Below are 18,713 nucleotides of genomic sequence, written 5' to 3'. Positions count from 1 at the left end.
ACCACGTACATATTCTCTATTACTGTGTCCAGTTATGACGGAAACCAACTACATTTGTTAACTGACAGAATCCAATAGCAGAAACATTATTTTATATTGAAAAATAAAATTAAAAAGATACATTACAGTGTGTTTTAAGGATCGTTATATAAGTGCTTGTGTTTCGACTAAAACATTTTTCATTTTGAAATCCATATTGCGTGTTGAAAAACAATGTACACCGATTTCCATTTGTAAGCTGCATGTATATCTGCATGAGTGCGGTCTACTGCAAAAAGCAAAGTTTTAAAATAAACGTATAGACCGCAAACCTCCTTATAAAAGTACTACTACGTAGTGACATATGCAACCTACATTCCCACATGCAACATTGTTTTGGATTTTATAAGAAGTTTTATATTCCGTTTATGCAGTAAGTTTTTTTCTATTAACGCATTCTCGTGATTTCTTTTAATATACGGAAAATAACTTCGGCAATCTGAAGATTCTCACCAACCCCGAGGGGTTCCAGAAATCTCCCACAGCCCGTACTACACTGAGAACAGACGCATAGAGTGGCCTGAACACCAATTACAGAAATCAGCGTTTTCGTCATTGTTTTCATTCTGTCGTCTATGATCTGTCCATGGTGCTGATACTATCGATTGTTAATGTAAATTATATTAGGCTAATTATTATATTAAATTAATAATCTTGATGTTATAACTATTTTTCTATCATATATTGGTCACACGTTAAAAGCAATCTTCGGCTAAATCACTCAGCAAACTTAATTGTGACCAGCTTATCCCGGCCGTCGTTCCTTTAAACACGCTTTTAGTGTCCGTTCTATGGTAACACTCACTGGGTGCTGTCTTCTTTTATTGTATCGATCGAGCGGTCTTATTGTACCTCGCTGTTATTTCCATCACGATTCTTTTGAGCAATGTCAGTGCAGCGCGAATGCTTCTTCGATTACCCGAGCTCCAAGTTGCACCGGCTGCGCTGCGATTCACTTTAGATTAAACACGCTATATGAGTGCAACGGTCTGCAGGTCTGCTGATTATTGTGCAGGCGGAACCGGGTGAGCACGGCGTGAAACGGCTTTCCACGCGTCTCGAAGCACCGCAGGTACTCTTCAGGAGGATGTACGGGGTGTACATGTCACATACAATTTCATTCGCTTCTCGCTGTTCCGGATCAGTCACTGCCGACTTGAGATAAGATACGTGGCCACGGAACAGGAATATGGATTTGGGAAGACAGTTTCTCGGATGTCAGAAGTTTGTCATTTAAAATATAAATAAGCGTAACACAGTGAATGTGATTTGAAAAAGAAAAAAAAAACAGTGCTTTTTTCCCCTCAGCTTCGAGGTATTATTATATTGAATGCTTTCCTCATATCTTATGTAATAAGGAAATCGCCTTTGTCAAGTTAGCCAAACAGCGGAAGAAGTAGCCTAACGCAGTCGTGTAGTTTGGCTTAGATTTGCATTTTGATTCTTTGTCGGCTTTCTTTTTAATAATCCCGCAAACGCAATGTGCAATTAGTGTTATCTTCGATATTCCTCGGCAGGATTCACTTATGGGTACCTTCGCAGGGAAGGCGCCGATCGAGATGATCGTATTCTGATGTCGCAAACACATCAGACTGCTGACCAAACAGCATCTGAAAAAGGACTTCTGCTTGTGTGGAATACCCGGTGATTTCAGATCACAGTGTCACAAAAATAATTACAGGCTATGTTTTGCATACAGCTCTGTGCTGATTGTTTAGAGATACCTTTTTAGCAATACAATGGCATGATCTCTTATCATGGATAAAAGATCCAATAAAGTGTTCCTGATCCCAATTTTAGCTGTTCTGTTTGTCATGATCAGCTATCAGTATATCTGCCCAACCGGTAGTAACTCGTGCCAATTCAGGGTTGGGGAGAAGTTTGCAAAAAGCCACCTTAAGTCGACTCAGTTTTCGCCAAGTGACGACTTCTACAGGGACCAGGAGCTGGTCCCTCTTAAATTTCTGCCAAAATTTAATTTCTCCGATCGGGACCTTCTGCGGCACGTGGAATTTAACATCAAGGGGGACGACGTGATCGTGTTTTTGCACATTCAAAAGACCGGCGGGACCACATTTGGAAGGCACCTGGTTAGGAATATCCGCCTGGAAAAGCCATGCGATTGCAAGCCTGGGCAGAAGAGGTGTACATGCCATCGGCCGGGTAAAAAGGAGTCCTGGCTCTTCTCTAGGTTTTCAACCGGCTGGAGCTGCGGGCTGCATGCAGACTGGACCGAGCTAACCAACTGCGTTCCTGCCATTATGGAAAAGAAAGAAGCCCAAAAGAACAGAAGGTAAGTGTGCTATGCCACTTATTACATCCATCCATGGGGGGTGGGGGGCAGCCCATCGCCGGGCACACTCACACACCATTCACACACACATCTAGGGGCAATTTAGGAACTCCAATTAGCCTCAGCATGTTTTTGGACTGTGGGGGGAAACCGGAGTACCCGGAGGAAACCCCACGACGACATGGGGAGAACATGCAAACTACACATACAAATCATTTAATTTTATTTTCTTACGGACAGCTTGTATGAATGGCAGGAATGCTTTATTCTTTTTTCGCATTACACTGTGAAAACTGATGTTTATGTCTGAAGCAAAACTGAAATACAAATTGTATTATAGAATGAACGTTAAAGCGTATTTAGGGAATCAGTTACCGCCTTTCCAATTACGTCGTTTTCTGTATACTAATTGAAATGTCGATCCTACCAGCTACTTCGCGTCCTCATTTGGTAAAGCCGGCCTGAAGTTAGTCGAATGAAAGGAATGTTTAATTGGTTTCTACAAAAACAAAGTGCGGCTCGTTCAGGAAGAGTTGAATATTAACCTGAAAAGGTTAATTGTCCAGTTTCGATTTATTACTTGAAAGAACATAGTATGCTCTGATCAATATATAATATATAATTTATAGATATATACAAGTAATTCTTTAAAACAATTTTTCAAATTGTAAGCGAATGGTGGAGCACAAGGCAATTTATTGTTCACAAATAGTTTCATGGTACCGAGTATTTATAACAATAATTGTTATTTTCATTAATATCAGTAGGCCTTTTACATTGGTTGTTTTGAAAGTCACACTCTACCTGTTTGCTATTTGGAAGAGACGATCAGCAGAGCAATTAACTATGATGATTCCGAAGATCACGGTTCACAATTTATCACTTTCTGAATTGATGTTAGAATGCCATTACGGAAGCTATGTTCCACTGACACGAGCCATGGGCCACAAGTTTAAGAGCTATGGAATGGATAACACTAAATGTGCATCTAAGAGAATAGTATTCAGGCAAAAATTATTCGCGAAAAAATATTAACAAAGAAAAAAAGACTGCAGGCATTTTTCCAAATGTATTTTCCAAAATCAAAAAATGATGTGCAGTGTATTATATCATTAGCAAAACGTCAAAAAAGTGTAGTTATATTAATATAACACGAATTAGGAGTTGTAGAAGTACTTCCAAATGAGTTTAAATAAAATTGATTTATCACAAAACGCAGTTTAACATTTTTAGCCAAATTGATTTTGGTTTAGTTGGTTTGAAGCTTGTCACTGTGCATTCTATTTCTGCATATTATATAGAAAACAAAGCAATTTCATCCAGAGTTATGTAGGTTTTTAAGGCTCCAACAAAGCAACATCAAGCATGTTAACGGAGGGTAGTGGTTCTCCAGAAAAAAACTGTAAGAAAAAAAACTTTATATTATGTAATGAGATATATTAATCATATATGTTTTGTAAACCAGGCGTTATATGTAACATTATTGAGGGGGACGATCCCCAGCCCCCTGTCCCTCCCTAAATTTACGCCTATGAACACATGATGTACATAAGCTCCCTTTTACTCCTGCCTCTGCATGGCAGCCCCCCCACGGCATATTACAGATAACAGCCACATCTTCTTATAACTTATAAGTCTTTTATTGCCTGCCAGCCCCCTTGCATTCAAGAGCACCCTGGATGCCTGTCTGGGTTCTGCACCATCAGAAGTCCAATGTGCATATTCAGTCTATCATTCAGCAGCACACATGTTGTAATCTGGGGTCTTATCAGATCAGAACTTTTTTCTTCATCTGTTGGTTGACCTTGGTGAGGAGAGCGAGAACACTCAGGACCTGGATGTCCAAGGTGGGATGCCAGTGCAATGAAAGGGCTTCATGCCCGTGACACGGTGGACAAGGAGACAGGAGCTGTAGTGGGTTGGTGTGATCACAGCCCAGGCAAAACCAGCCCCCCAGACCCATGTCTGCGTGACTTGCAGTGTGGGTTCCTGTGCTGCTCAGACCTTCACCCTTGTGCAGAGAAAATGCACCCATTCCTTTCTTGGGAGGCAGAACAATAAAATGCCGCACAGAATCTTAAACGCCAGTTATATCCTGGGTGTCATTGTACACTTGGCCTATGAATGCATGATGTGCATAAGCTTCGAAGGAATTGCTCCAGTCAGAACAGCAAATAAAACCAATTAGATCAACCGAAGTGTGGCGCAGTAGAAGATTGTTAATCAAGGAAAAGTTACCATTTTCAGGGTTTGAAGGGGAGGAGTCTGAAGGACAGAGTGGAAAAAACAAAACAATTAAAAGGCAATGGAGTAAAACAGACATTTATTGGGAGTAACTGGTTGGGAAGTGAGAGGGACAGAGAGCATTAATGTGTGGGCTGGGGACCCGGACGGCCTGGACCCCGCCTGCCTCTGCCTTTCTGTGCCCTGGCTTTTATTCTGGGGCTGGGGACTCGGACAGCCTGGACCCCGCCTGCCTCTGCCTTTCTGTGCCCTGGCTTTTATTCTGCACTTGGTTTTACTGCTGTTACCATGAATTTTTGCATATGACAAATGAATAAGGGACTGGTGGAGTGAATCAGCAAGAACAATGTCAGCTACCCTGTGAGACAGTCATTTCTATGGGAAAAATGCTAATGCTAGCTATGACAACCTTAACCCCTACCCAGCCCTAACCATAACCATAAGTAATCAAACAAAATACAAGAATTTTGGCATTTTTTGTTTTTTCATTGCAGTCATGGATTTTTATAAAACAGAGGTTCCCTTATAGGGATCTGGATATAACTATGAGGTATACCTGGAGCACACACACAGGCTAATACACACACACATAGACTAACACACAGACATAGTGACAAACACTCACACACACGCACATACTCTCTTCTGTAGCTCTCATCCACCTTGCTGCTACCAGCTGTCCTAGACTCCGATGAATATGAATGACTGCTGATGAATTTTTTCACAGGGATAAAATGACCATGTTACATAATTTGTGGATCATCATCATTCTGCCAGGGCTGCAGAATCACCCTGGACTTGCTCCAGGGGGCAGCATTTGGACTGAACGGTGTTTCATAGATGGGACGTTCATTATATACACCTACATAACTAATATAATGTGCAGGCAGATTGACCATCGCTGCCTCAACTGACCATCAGTTTAAAAAGCATAAAAAGTACCACCAGTCCAAATTTTAAAGGCACAAATGCATGTGGCTAGCTGACTAGTCCTGGGGGGCCAGAGACCCGCACATTTTTGGGTTTCCCCTCAATTAACACACCTGATTCAACTCCTTGTGCTAATTACCACACAGCTGAATCATTTGTGGTGGAACAGGTAAAGAACTAAGCTACATAGGGCAACCTACAGCAACAGAAGACTAAACAATTCAATTCAAAAAACTTTATTTATCCCGAGGGCCTATCAAAGGCACACAGGCCAGTTCAACAAAGGACAAAATGAAGTGCAACAGTATTTACAGTATTTAGACTAGCATTTAAACAGGTGATTTACTGTCATTGCACTAAACATTGCATATATCCTAATCCAGTTATTGCACTTTTAGACTTTTAGTCCAACATTAATAAAGCTCTATATCTTGTTAAAGTAACATCAAAGATCAATCATTTTCTTTTGTAGAAGGGACGTTCCAGGGCTCTCAAGTTTCACCCAAAGTTCAGAGTGAGATCACATCTATTAGGGGCGGAGCCTGTGTCTAACTGTGAATGTGTGAGATTTGAGAGCCCTGCCTACCACATTCATCCAATGTTGCTCTTCCACTTTCACCTTGTCTGCACTGTTTGCGTGTGCATGCATGTAATAATGTGCTTGTAGTGAGATCACATCTGTTAGGGGCGGAGCCTGTGTCTGTGAATGTGTGAGACTTGAGAGCCCTGCCTACTGCATTCATCCGATGTTGCTCTTCCACTCCCACCTTCTCTGCACTCTGTGTGTGTATGCATGCATGTAATAATGTGCTTGTAAATGGACTGCATGGTAAATGGACTGCATTTATATAGCGCTTTTCTACTCTTACGAGTACTCAAAGCGCTTTACATTTCATGCCTCACATTCACCCATCCACACACCCATTCACACACCGGTGGCAGAGGCTGCCATGCAAGGCGCCAACCTGCTCACCGGGAGTAATTTGGGGTTCAGTGTCTTGCTCAAGGACACTTTGATGGGGTCAAGAGGAACCAGGGCTCGAACCTGCAACCCTGCGGTTGCCGAACAATAGCACCACGTTAAGTACCACCATCTTCCCTCGTGGTAGTGGGATCTCAATAACTACAGAGTTCCAAACTTCCCCTGGCATTAACCCCAGTACAAAAACTGTGAACTGGAAGCTTAGTGGAATGGGCATCCATGGCTATGCAGCTGTATGCAAGCCTCACATCATGAAACACAATGCCAAGCATTGGATGGAGTGGTGTAAAGCACACTGCAACTGGACTCTGGAGCAATGTAAACATGTTCTGTTGGAGTGACGAGTCATGTTTCTCTGTCTGACAGCCTGATGGATGAATCTGGTGGATGCTAGGAGAACATTACCTGCCTTACTGCATTGTACCCACTATAAAGTTTGGTGGAGGATGGATAGTGTGGTATGGGGTTGTTTTCCAGGGGTTAAGCTTCCCCCTTAGTTCCAGTGATAGGAACTCTTAATGCTGCAGCAATCCAAGACATTTTGGACAATTCCCCAAATTTGTGGGAACAGTTTAGCAGAGGCCCTTTTCTGCTCCAGCATGACTATGCAATGCAAGGTCCATAAAGACAAGTTTGGGTGAGTTTGGTGTGAAAGAACTTGAATGGCCTTCACAGAGGTCTGACCTAGATCTGTTAGCACTGACAGCCTTGATCCTCCCCCACAGGAACTTCTACTACATCACACTGCTGCGTGACCCCGTGTCACGTTACCTGAGTGAATGGAAGCACATGCAGCGTGGTGCCACCTGGAAGACGTCGCTGCACATGTGCGATGGGCGCTCGCCCACGCAGGATGAGCTGCCCACCTGCTACCAGGGAGATGATTGGTCAGGTGTAGCTCTGTCGGAGTTCATGGACTGCCCCTCCAACCTGGCCAACAACCGCCAGGTACGGATGCTGGCTGACCTCAGCCTAGTGGGCTGCTACAACCTGTCCTCCATGAACGAGAGCGAGCGGAGCCGGACCCTGCTGAGCAGTGCCAAGGCCAACCTGAAGAACATGGCCTTCTATGGGCTCACCGAGTTCCAGCGCAAGACGCAATACCTGTTTGAGCGAACGTTCCACCTGCACTTCATCTCGGCCTTCACGCAGATCAACAGCACACGCGCGGCCTCCATCAACGTGGCCAAGGACATACGCCGCCGCATCGAAGCCCTCAACGGCCTCGATGTGCAGCTATATGACTTCGCCAAGGACCTCTTCCTGCAGCGTGTCCAGTTCTCCCAGGAGCAGGAGCACCATGAGGAGCGCCTCCGGAGGCATCAGGAACGGTGCCGGCTGAGGGAGCACTGGGCCTTCCTCTCACAGCACCGCTGGGAGAAAGAAGATGCCACCCCCCCCCTGGATTATGGCAGCCAGGTGGTGCGCTGGTAAGTGGCACGTGTCCCTACATGGCGAGTAGACTGCTCCCTCTCCACTATAGATCACGACCCCCCAGTCTTCCCCTCCCCGTATGTCATGTCTTCTTGCCCTCTAATCCACTTAAGTTCCACTTGTCCTCTGCCACATTCACCACCTGTCACTGATCCTGGCAAAAGTTCAAAGCAAACATTTCTGAATTAATTTTTTTTTGAAAACTGATTTGACTTATACAATGGAGCTGTTGAATTCTCAAATCTGATTGGTCAGAAGGGTGTTCAATTAATTTTCTATACCTGCGTACATAGCGCCAACCATGCAAATCATAGTAGTCAATCAATATGTGGTTATAATTTTGAATTCCAGAAGTTGAAAACAATCTTATTATCTGAAATCAAAGTTTGTCCTTAGTCATCTTGATGTACATTAAGGAATCAACATGTATAACATTCCCTCTCCTGACTGATTTGAGGCTCTAGGTCAGTACCACACAAAGTGGTAAATTTTACATATATCTCAGTGTTACTTTGAACAGATCCTTTCATTAGAAACAGGCTATAATTAAGAGAGTGTCACTCAGATTCAAAACGGGGGTGTCATTCAGTTGAAAAACATTTGTACAATGGAGGATGAGGTCACACATCACACTGCTGACAGGCAATCACCAAGGTCAGCGAAATTTTTATGGTGTGTCATGCAAAAATGATTGTTCTGGGCTCTTGTATGTGAACAAAGAAGAGCATTAATGCTTGTGGTATGAACTTATCTCTGCTTATATTTTGATACAAGCCTCCTTAGGACCCCTAGTCACCTGCTATTTGCCTATTATTTTACAATGCATAATGATATACAGTCGAACATCGTTACTACGTACCCCGGATACAACGTTTTCACCTTTTCAACGTACAGGTTTCTAATTCCCGTTTTTAGCCTATGTATTATTCCAATAGCAGCCATTGTTTACATCGTACACCCTTACAGCGTAAACTTCGATACAACATCCAAATTTCTAGAGAAAATACGAAAACTAACCATTGTTACAACGTACAGCACTCTCCCCGCCCACCACAACTTGTGTCACTACATCTACCTGTATCTACCTGATCTTCGCCCGACAATGCACATTTTTCTATTGCGTTGTAACTTCCCGCGTTAAATGAGTTGCCTTGACCGACCGTTACTGGACTGCGTAGTAATGGCTTGTTAAGTGTTGTGTGCGTATTCTTTGTTTATTAAACCTTGTGAAATACCCGTCATGCCGGTAATTGTGAATTCAGAATAATAATGGAAGTAAAGGATTTTATGATTTAATATCATAATATCATTAATATTTTTAGGCCAAATGCCAATTTGGATGCGAATGTTTGTTTATTTTAAAAATCCATTTTGACCAGCCGTTGTGTATTTTCCTTGCCGTTTATCGCCGGCCGGCACAAAGTAATCCTGAGTAATTTAAGGAAAATTTCAAGGATCCAAATGAGCTTTGTTGAATTATTTAACAAGTAATAATGTGTTCGTTTGTTTTGTAGTCAACTTAAGGGTCTGTTCTATTAAAGTTTTATCATTTACATGGATATTTCGTGAGTTCTTTCATCCATCTTGCACTAAGTGGTTACAACGTTCTATGTTTATAACATACATGTTTTTGATATCCCGTCTTGTACGTAGTAACGAGGTTCGACTGTATGTGGTGCTGATGATGGGCCAGATTTTAATAGGTTTTTACATCAATGTCCTTTCCTTGAACATGAGCAATACCACTGGTGAAAGTCAAAGATCAGATGAAAGGATTTTGTGGCCCTCAGGCCTGTTCCTGTGAACTGACTGGGAATGAGGAGTCAGCTGACAGCACACAAAGAGCTAGACAGGAAGGTTTGCCTCTCAGTCCATCTCTCCATGTTTGTTTGTTATCTTGCTACGTGGCATCAAATCAGTTCATGAACTCATGTCTTCTCGGTAGTTTCCAGCAAATCTCCTGCTTTGGTCTGCAGTGGTGAGATCAGGAAACAATGCTTAAGTATTCCTGTCAACCAAGTGTGAACTGGCATGTGGTGGCAGACGGGCTCAGATTCTGTAGCTTTCCTGCAGCACAATTTTACAGCTCATAAGAATGTTTGGAAATGTGGTTGATGTCTTTGTCTCACAGACATGCAGAATTGAAAAAGAAAAACGTATGACAATGAAACATGATGAGGTTTCAATATTAATTTTGTGGCAGTTTTAGCACCTGGTGTTGCACTTAGCTTTAATAAGGACACAACTGTTTTACAGCTGATCAATAAGGACCAACCATCATCATTTACTGTAGCTAGGTAGGGTTATTTGCAGTGCATGATTTGCTGCTGGAAAGAGGGACAGGTCAAAAAGGATCGCATGTGTGGAGCTGGAACAGTGCAGCTTACCACCCCAACTTGCAATGTTGAAAAAGGCGCAAGGTTTACTTTTTTCTTGACTGTGCTTTAACCCTCTTTTATAGTATGAATCTGCATTCTGATGTCTCTTTAATGTAAAACGAAAAAGTCATGCATTTTTCACATTACCAATTTTATCATCCATTATCTTGTAACCGAATATAAATTGCTGACATGCAAAATAAAGCCCTTCTTTGTTGTTCTGAAGTCTTTGGTGTATTGGGGTGTCCGCACGTTTACAAAAAAAATTAATAAAAATAAATAAATAAATAATCAGGTGTTGTCATGTTTACCAAGACAGGTGGGTGTTCCTAGGAAGTTTGTGTTGAAAGAGCTTGCTGTCATTGGCGGTATGAAGGCCGGCAGTTACCTGAGCCTTCAGAGCAGCCGTTCTGGTAGGGGTGCCGCGCTTCAAGAGGCTTAAGGAGTCTGTCCACATTAGGAGGGGCATGAAGGAAATTTTCCAGAGAATGCGTGCAATTTAGTTTTTTTGTTTTTTTGAGAGCTCTTAAGGAGATCACAGGCAATTTAGCTCACTTAAACTGAAAAGTGAAAACGTCTCATTGCAAGAGTTAAGGGTCAGACCTTTTACAGAAGATAATATTAAGAGAAAGGTCACTGGTACACCAGCATGGTCCCAATCTGAAGGACGGCAGCTTGCCTCTCAGCAGGTATCGGCTGCTCCCCACGCCGGTGCTGGTCACAAACTGACAGCCATGTTCACCTGAATCCCTCATCCTGGTTCCTCACAGTCCAGGCCAGTAAGAAGTCTGATCTTTGAGCAGCGGAGGTAAACATATATATATCCATCCATCCATTTTCCAAACCGCTTATCCTATTGGGTCGCGGGAGGTCCGGAACCTATCCTGGAAGCAATGGGCACGAGGCAGGGAACAACCCAGGATGGGGGGCCAGCCCATTGCAGGGCACACTCACACACCATTCACTCTCACATGCATTCCTACAGGCAATTTAAGAACTCCAATTAGCCTCAGCATGTTTTTGGACTGTGGGGGGAAACCCCACGACGACATGGGGAGAACATGCAAACTCCACACACATGTGACCCAGGCGGAGATTCAAACCCGGGTCCCAGAGGTGTGAGGCAACAGTGCTAACCACTGCACCACCATGCCACACCGTAAACATATATTTCAAAGATAATAAAAAGTCATTAAAAAACCAACAGGAATGTGTCCTCTGATGTCTTTTTCTTTAAACACATCTTGGTTCCACGGGGCCTGACAATGACCCATTGCTCTTGAGCTTCCTTTTGTGTGACAATGCAGGCACTCACATGAGATTCTGCTGATATTATTTTCACCATTTGCAGGAATGGGAAATCACTATTACCAGTCATTAAGTAAGCACAAAAGACAATTACATTTTTATAACAAGTAAACTATGCATACTATATTCACGTTACTATGTCCACCTGAAATTCCTTATACCTCATTTGCATTATAGATCAGGATCGTTGGGTCTGCAAAATAAAAAAAATACTGACATTGAATATAAGTAATAATAATCATAATAATATAGCTATAATTTTCAGGCAGTCAAGTGTGTGTATGCTCAAAACAGATCAGATGGTCACCGTCAGCTCATTCGAACTGTGACAATTCTGTTAACCACCTGGAGGTGGGGCTCAGCCATCATCATGTGTTTTTCTCATCAGGTCTCTCATTCTCCGGCAGTACAGCATTCACTTTCTGGGAGATAAGAGGTGAGTCATTTCAACATTCCCTTACCTGCATATTCAGAGAATATAGGTATATACTTATATGCTCAATGACCATCTGAGGTGCGAGTTCTGAAACACCTTCTGCCATGGTACGGCTCAATCTACTCTGTCTACAGGCAGAGGGCAACATAAAAAAGACAGTATCCACGGACAGTAAAGGGGCTCTCAGCAGCCTTACAGCAGAGCTCCAATTGCCTTTCAGTTTCCTTGCTCAAAGGTACAGCAGCTGAAGCCTTCAGGATGTAGACTGTGAACCTTGTGGATCCATGCCCCTGGACACCACTACAGCCAAACCTATGCGTCACTGCATTGTGCCATTGTTCTATCGAAGTACCGCACTTGCAGTACAACTTTCCCGACCGGTTTCACCCTTAAGCCCACGTGGCTGCAGACAAGCCTAAAATGCAGAGAAGCCTGTGTCCTCCGTGCCCCATGTTACACGGGACTTGGGCTGAAACACCATCTCAAGCACTCAACTAAGATATTTGACAAATTGCTGCAATCTGAATCTTTTTCTACCTAGGGTCTGCGAAAGACTTTGAAGAATGTATTGCTTTATCTCTATAACTATGAAATATCCAGAGACAATACAAGCACTTTCTATTGTATTCATTATGGCATCAAGAGGGTCCTCTATGCAATAAATATAAAATTAATGATGCTCCCAATTCACAGGGACCTAATTGATGCCTCTCCTACATTTTCAGTTCAGCTGTTCGGAGCTGAAGCCTATACACAGTATGAAATTGAGTTTATGTTGTGTCTGAACTGAATCTTATATAATGCAAATATCTAAAAATTACATGGAATGTTCCTTGAAATTGGAAATTCTATCATTCATTTAGCAAATTCATTGATACAATTAGCCCTCCATGAATTGCTACCTTATCGTGGTGGAGCAGTTTTTGTGCCTCTGTGATCCTAGAAACTATGGTGTTGGTAGGGTCTCCCAAGGCAAAGTGGTCCTTGGTGAGCGGCCAGAGTAAATGCAGTTCAAATAGACTACCATGATGACCACAATAAAGGACCAAGTTACAACGTCTGGATTGGGGAGACCAGGGTCTTGTCCTGAAGCCAGACCGGTGGGGAGCTCGAGGGCGAGTGCCTGGTGGCCAGGCCTCCACCCATGGGCATAGCCTGAAGAAATAACGTGGGTCCGCTCTCCTGTGGACACACCACCTGCAGGGGGATCAGATGCAATGTAGATCAGGTGGCAATCGAATGCTGGGGCCTCAGCTGACCGATTGTCAGCTACCAAAAGTAGCTCTAGGTACATGGAATGTAACCTGTCTGGTTGGAAATGAGTCTGAGCTGGTGTTGGAGGTAGAGAGCTGAGTGTGAAGTGGTCAGGATGAGGATTAGCACCTCCAAGTCTGAGGCCATGGTTCTGGAAAAGGGTGGATTGCCCTCTTCTGGTGGGGGATGAGTTGCTGCTTCAAGCAGAGGAATTTAAGGGCTGGCCTGGGAACACCTTGGTATTCCCCCAGAGGAGCTGGAGGAGGTGGCTGGTCAGAGGGAGGTCTGGGCATCTCTGCTTAGACTGCTACGCCTGCAACCCGACACCAGATAAACAGAATAAAACGGACGGATGGATGGACTGATACATTTACAGTTTACATTTACATTTACAGGATTTGGCAGACGCCCTTAGCCAGAGCGACTTACATAAGTGCTTTGAGACTCTGCAATGAATTTCCGATGCAAGCTCAATAAGGACCCAAGCTATGAATACTATCTCTGAGAACTCCATTGAGTAGTTTATTTTTTTTATACACACACCAGAAAAAGAGTCGAGTAAGAATATAGAAGTTCTAAGGTATTTCTGAAAAAGAAATACAAATACAATTAAATATGCAGGTGATACAATGTATAGCGTAAGATAATGTTGTCAGGGTCAGTACCTGTTTGTCCTAGTTGTATGTGTCTTCTCCCCGTTTGGCCAGCAGGTGTCACTGGCCATCCGGTCCTCCCTGTTGTTAGTCTTCAGTGTTTGAGTTTCTTGATTGCTTGTTGTCTTGCACCCTCCCTGATTGATTTATTGTTTCACGTCTCACTCCTTGAGTCGTTACCCGTTTTAGTTTCAGTATTTAAGTTCCTGTCTTAGTTCAGTTCCTGAGTTGGTCATTGATGTTTGTTAGTTGTGTATTTCAGTTGTTCTCAGAATGTTAGGAATTACCCTGTGTTTAATTTTTGTACTTGTTACCTGCCTGCCTCCCTGCCCACCTGCCTGCCTGCTCCTTGTTTCCCTGACCATTTGTAGTTAGTCTTAAGTTTTCCCCTTTTTAGTTTTGATTTCTCACAGTCCTTTTCATTTTGCAGTGATCCCCATGTTTTCTGTTCAGTTGATAAACCCCTGTTTTGAGGAGCTGCACTATGCCTCGCCCCTGTGCCAGAACCCCCGGGCTCATGACAAAAGTGACAACAGAAAAATGTAGGTCTTGTGCAACTTGCAATCCCATGTTTCAGATCTGATTGTTGCAGTTTAATCACTGTCAGGACACAAGTGGGATCCAGGGACTGGTTGCAGGGTGAACAACACAAACTGCTGATTATTTACAGCCAGGGTGGGAAAGGCGAAGGCAGAATGCCAGCCACACAAAATGCAGCAGGAAATAAGGTGTGCAAGGTCACAGCTAAAGGAACTCACCAGGTGTCTCAGGCTGCCAGCACCCGTCCATCCTTGCCCTACATGTCACTTCCCCGCTTGGCCAGTAGGTAAGTAAACATCCTGCAGTAAACATCAGTGAAACACAGCAAAACTCCTGTTCACTCAATGCCAAAAGCATGAAAAAAGTGTTGAAGAAATATTAGAAGGGTGGTTATTCAAGGAATGTAGGAAGGCTAACCATTTCCTCATCACCTATGCAAAAAGGAAATCTCCTGTGAGGTCAGGTTCTTTTATAATTATTTCAAGCATCTAAGCAATTTCAAAAGTTATCTTTACGAGAATTTCACTAATTGCATGTCTTGTGTTTACAATTCGCAGCCAAAGCAAGGATTAAAGCTTCAGGTTTGACAAGAACCCAACAAGGAAGATGCTTCCCGTCAAGGTAACCTGCCTTTCTTACATCAGCTGTGTTTGAAAGGGGAATCTTGTGTTTTTGATAGTAAATTTTAAAATGATCAGTGCCATTAATTTAGGCTTTTTAATAATGAGTTCAAAACTTAGGGCTCCCAGTGCATACAGTAGTAACTTTGTATATAAAGGGCCATGAATTAGATGATGTGTATATTAAACAAATTTGTCTTGATAGGAAATGAAGTAATTTCACATGCATATACAGTATGGTGTGTTATAATTCAGGCTAGCAGACTATTATAGGTTGAGGTTAGTGGTGCCCAAGTATTATTAGCAAATTTTCACATTCTTGAGGATCTGAAGGGGTCATGGTGGGGGCAGGCGACCCCACTTCTGGGGTGTCAATATGCAACAGGGTATTATTGATATTATTACTCTGCTGGCTACAGAATTCAAACCCACAACCTTCCAGACAGAAGTTCAGATCCCTACCAAGTTGACTTTGCTCCCATTGTGGTGCCAAGTTAGGAGCAATGATTAGGCTTGTATTAGACAGTTCAGTGTAATTTAGGGCCTAGTCATCTGGATCGAATTCATGATTTGCCTTTCATTTACATCTCTTGTCCCTACATTTGCATATAACCCCCACCTTTACATTTAATGTGTTCCCACTGAGTTGTGCCAGTACTGTCTGCACCCGATTTCAGCCTAATCTGAAAATTTACCTTCTCAGCCACTGTCTGATATGCTTTGACATTTTTCAAATATTTCACGTATCTAAAAAACATTTTTCCCAAAGTGCTTTTATTTACCACAAACTTGGCATCAATAATCTGAGACCATTTAGAATGTCATTCTTCTATTTTTCATTGAAATAAACTTTGAACATGCACTTTTCAGAAAGCTATTTCCAGAAGTGCTTAGAAATTGTTAGAACTTTGAAGTGACATTTTTTAGTGGCATATATGGAATATTGAATCCAATATGGAATCCAACTTCCGACAAAAGTTCTTCAATCGCTACAGCACAATTTGAGCCACTGATCGGCTTTAATTGCTTTGTTTTATTTTTGCGTTTCAGGCAAAACTACATAACACTTAAAGACACTACGGGCATGTAAATGGAGAACGAAATTATAGTTATACCGAATCTCCTACACACAATACCAAGGTTACCAACTTTGGTCAGCTGACCGGAGTGAGACGTTCAATTCCCGTAAGATTTCTTTGCGCCAGCCTGAGAGTCTGAAAACACGTCACACCAGATGCATGAGAGATGGAAACCTGGGATATTCAGTCGAATCAGATCAAATATGATGCTAAGTTAGTACTAAGTTAAAATATGTTCCGGACTTGTAACATGCACCCATGACTTGGAACAGTCAGCAGGCTGTCTCTGGCCACGCCCCCTACACTCGGTCCGGCCCCCGGCTTTTCCTGAATTCTGATTTCTTTAGATAAACATTGACTTCATTGATATTGTTATTGATTTATCGACAGACCATCATACGTTTTAGACGTTATAATAACAACACTCTATTGATCCCCAAAGAGAGAAATCCTCTCCTTGCCTGCCCCCTCTTACTGTCCATGATACACAAGCACATATGTAGAAAAACGTCAGCTTGGAAGCCAAGGCTGGACTTAACCTACTCCTTAGGGTTCAACTGGAAACTGCCCCATGGCCGAGCGGTCTCAACCCTCCTGCGCAGCGAAAATGGCCTTTCGAAGTAAGGGGTATTCTGTTCTCCCAAGTAAGGCGTGGGTTCGAATCCAACTTCCGACAAAAGTTCTTCAATCGCTACAGCACAATTTGAGCCACTGATCGGCTTTAATTGCTTTGTTTTATTTTTGCGTTTCAGGCAAAACTACATAACACTTAAAGACACTACGGGCATGTAAATGGAGAACGAAATTATAGTTATACCGAATCTCCTACACACAATACCAAGGTTACCAACTTTGGTCAGCTGACCGGAGTGAGACGTTCAATTCCCGTAAGATTTCTTTGCGCCAGCCTGAGAGTCTGAAAACACGTCACACCAGATGCATGAGAGATGGAAACCTGGGATATTCAGTCGAATCAGATCAAATATGATGCTAAGTTAGTACTAAGTTAAAATATGTTCCGGACTTGTAACATGCACCCATGACTTGGAACAGTCAGCAGGCTGTCTCTGGCCACGCCCCCTACACTCGGTCCGGCCCCCGGCTTTTCCTGAATTCTGATTTCTTTAGATAAACATTGACTTCATTGATATTGTTATTGATTTATCGACAGACCATCATACGTTTTAGACGTTATAATAACAACACTCTATTGATCCCCAAAGAGAGAAATCCTCTCCTTGCCTGCCCCCTCTTACGGTCCATGATACACAAGCACATATGTAGAAAAACGTCAGCTTGGAAGCCAAGGCTGGACTTAACCTACTCCTTAGGGTTCAACTGGAAACTGCCCCATGGCCGAGCGGTCTCAACCCTCCTGCGCAGCGAAAATGGCCTTTCGAAGTAAGGGGTATTCTGTTCTCCCAAGTAAGGCGTGGGTTCGAATCCAACTTCCGACAAAAGTTCTTCAATCGCTACAGCACAATTTGAGCCACTGATCGGCTTTAATTGCTTTGTTTTATTTTTGCGTTTCAGGCAAAACTACATAACACTTAAAGACACTACGGGCATGTAAATGGAGAACGAAATTATAGTTATACCGAATCTCCTACACACAATACCAAGGTTACCAACTTTGGTCAGCTGACCGGAGTGAGACGTTCAATTCCCGTAAGATTTCTTTGCGCCAGCCTGAGAGTCTCAAAACACGTCACACCAGATGCATGAGAGATGGAAACCTGGGATATTCAGTCGAATCAGATCAAATATGATGCTAAGTTAGTACTAAGTTAAAATATGTTCCGGACTTGTAACATGCACCCATGACTTGGAACAGTCAGCAGGCTGTCTCTGGCCACGCCCCCTACACTCGGTCCGGCCCCCGGCTTTTCCTGAATTCTGATTTCTTTAGATAAACATTGACTTCATTGATATTGTTATTGATTTATCGACAGACCATCATACGTTTTAGACGTTATAATAACAACACTCTATTGATCCCCAAAGAGAGAAATCCTCTCCTTGCCTGCCCCCTCTTACTGTCCATGATACACAAGCACATATGTAGAAAAACGTCAGCTTGGAAGCCAAGGCTGGACTTAACCTACTCCTTAGGGTTCAACTGGAAACTGCCCCATGGCCGAGCGGTCTCAACCCTCCTGCGCAGCGAAAATGGCCTTTCGAAGTAAGGGGTATTCTGTTCTCCCAAGTAAGGCGTGGGTTCGAATCCAACTTCCGACAAAAGTTCTTCAATCGCTACAGCACAATTTGAGCCACTGATCGGCTTTAATTGCTTTGTTTTATTTTTGCGTTTCAGGCAAAACTACATAACACTTAAAGACACTACGGGCATGTAAATGGAGAACGAAATTATAGTTATACCGAATCTCCTACACACAATACCAAGGTTACCAACTTTGGTCAGCTGACCGGAGTGAGACGTTCAATTCCCGTAAGATTTCTTTGCGCCAGCCTGAGAGTCTGAAAACACGTCACACCAGATGCATGAGAGATGGAAACCTGGGA

At 43.0% G+C, this 18,713-nt stretch overlaps 1 protein-coding gene across 1 annotated transcript; it reads left to right on the top strand.

Moving 5' to 3' along the window:
* Positions 1 to 1,641: 1,641 nt before the first annotated feature.
* On the top strand, positions 1,642 to 10,742 carry LOC125722531 (heparan-sulfate 6-O-sulfotransferase 3-B-like). Its single transcript, XM_048998941.1, has 3 exons — positions 1,642 to 2,332; positions 7,214 to 7,918; positions 10,634 to 10,742. Exons 1-3 carry the CDS (start codon positions 1,797 to 1,799, stop codon positions 10,740 to 10,742), a joined length of 1,350 nt encoding a protein of 449 aa, XP_048854898.1. The 5' UTR covers positions 1,642 to 1,796.
* Positions 10,743 to 18,713: the final 7,971 nt, after the last annotated feature.

The sequence above is a fragment of the Brienomyrus brachyistius genome, chromosome 1 (genome assembly GCF_023856365.1).
Source record: "Brienomyrus brachyistius isolate T26 chromosome 1, BBRACH_0.4, whole genome shotgun sequence".
Lineage (NCBI taxonomy): Eukaryota > Metazoa > Chordata > Actinopteri > Osteoglossiformes > Mormyridae > Brienomyrus > Brienomyrus brachyistius.
Note: the sequence above shows the minus strand (reverse complement) of the source record. Positions and strands in the feature narration are given on the sequence as shown.

What these genes read in the sequence shown, in the direction of transcription:
- LOC125722531 (XM_048998941.1), top strand. Translation starts at nt 1,797, where the DNA reads ATGGATAAAAGATCCAATAAAGTGTTCCTGATCCCAATTTTAGCTGTT. An exon ending in GAAGCCCAAAAGAACAGAAG is followed by an intron (nt 2,333 to 7,213) that starts GTAAGTGTGCTA and finishes CCTCCCCCACAG; the next exon opens with GAACTTCTACTACATCACAC. An exon ending in GGCAGCCAGGTGGTGCGCTG is followed by an intron (nt 7,919 to 10,633) that starts GTAAGTGGCACG and finishes GGGTGTTCCTAG; the next exon opens with GAAGTTTGTGTTGAAAGAGC.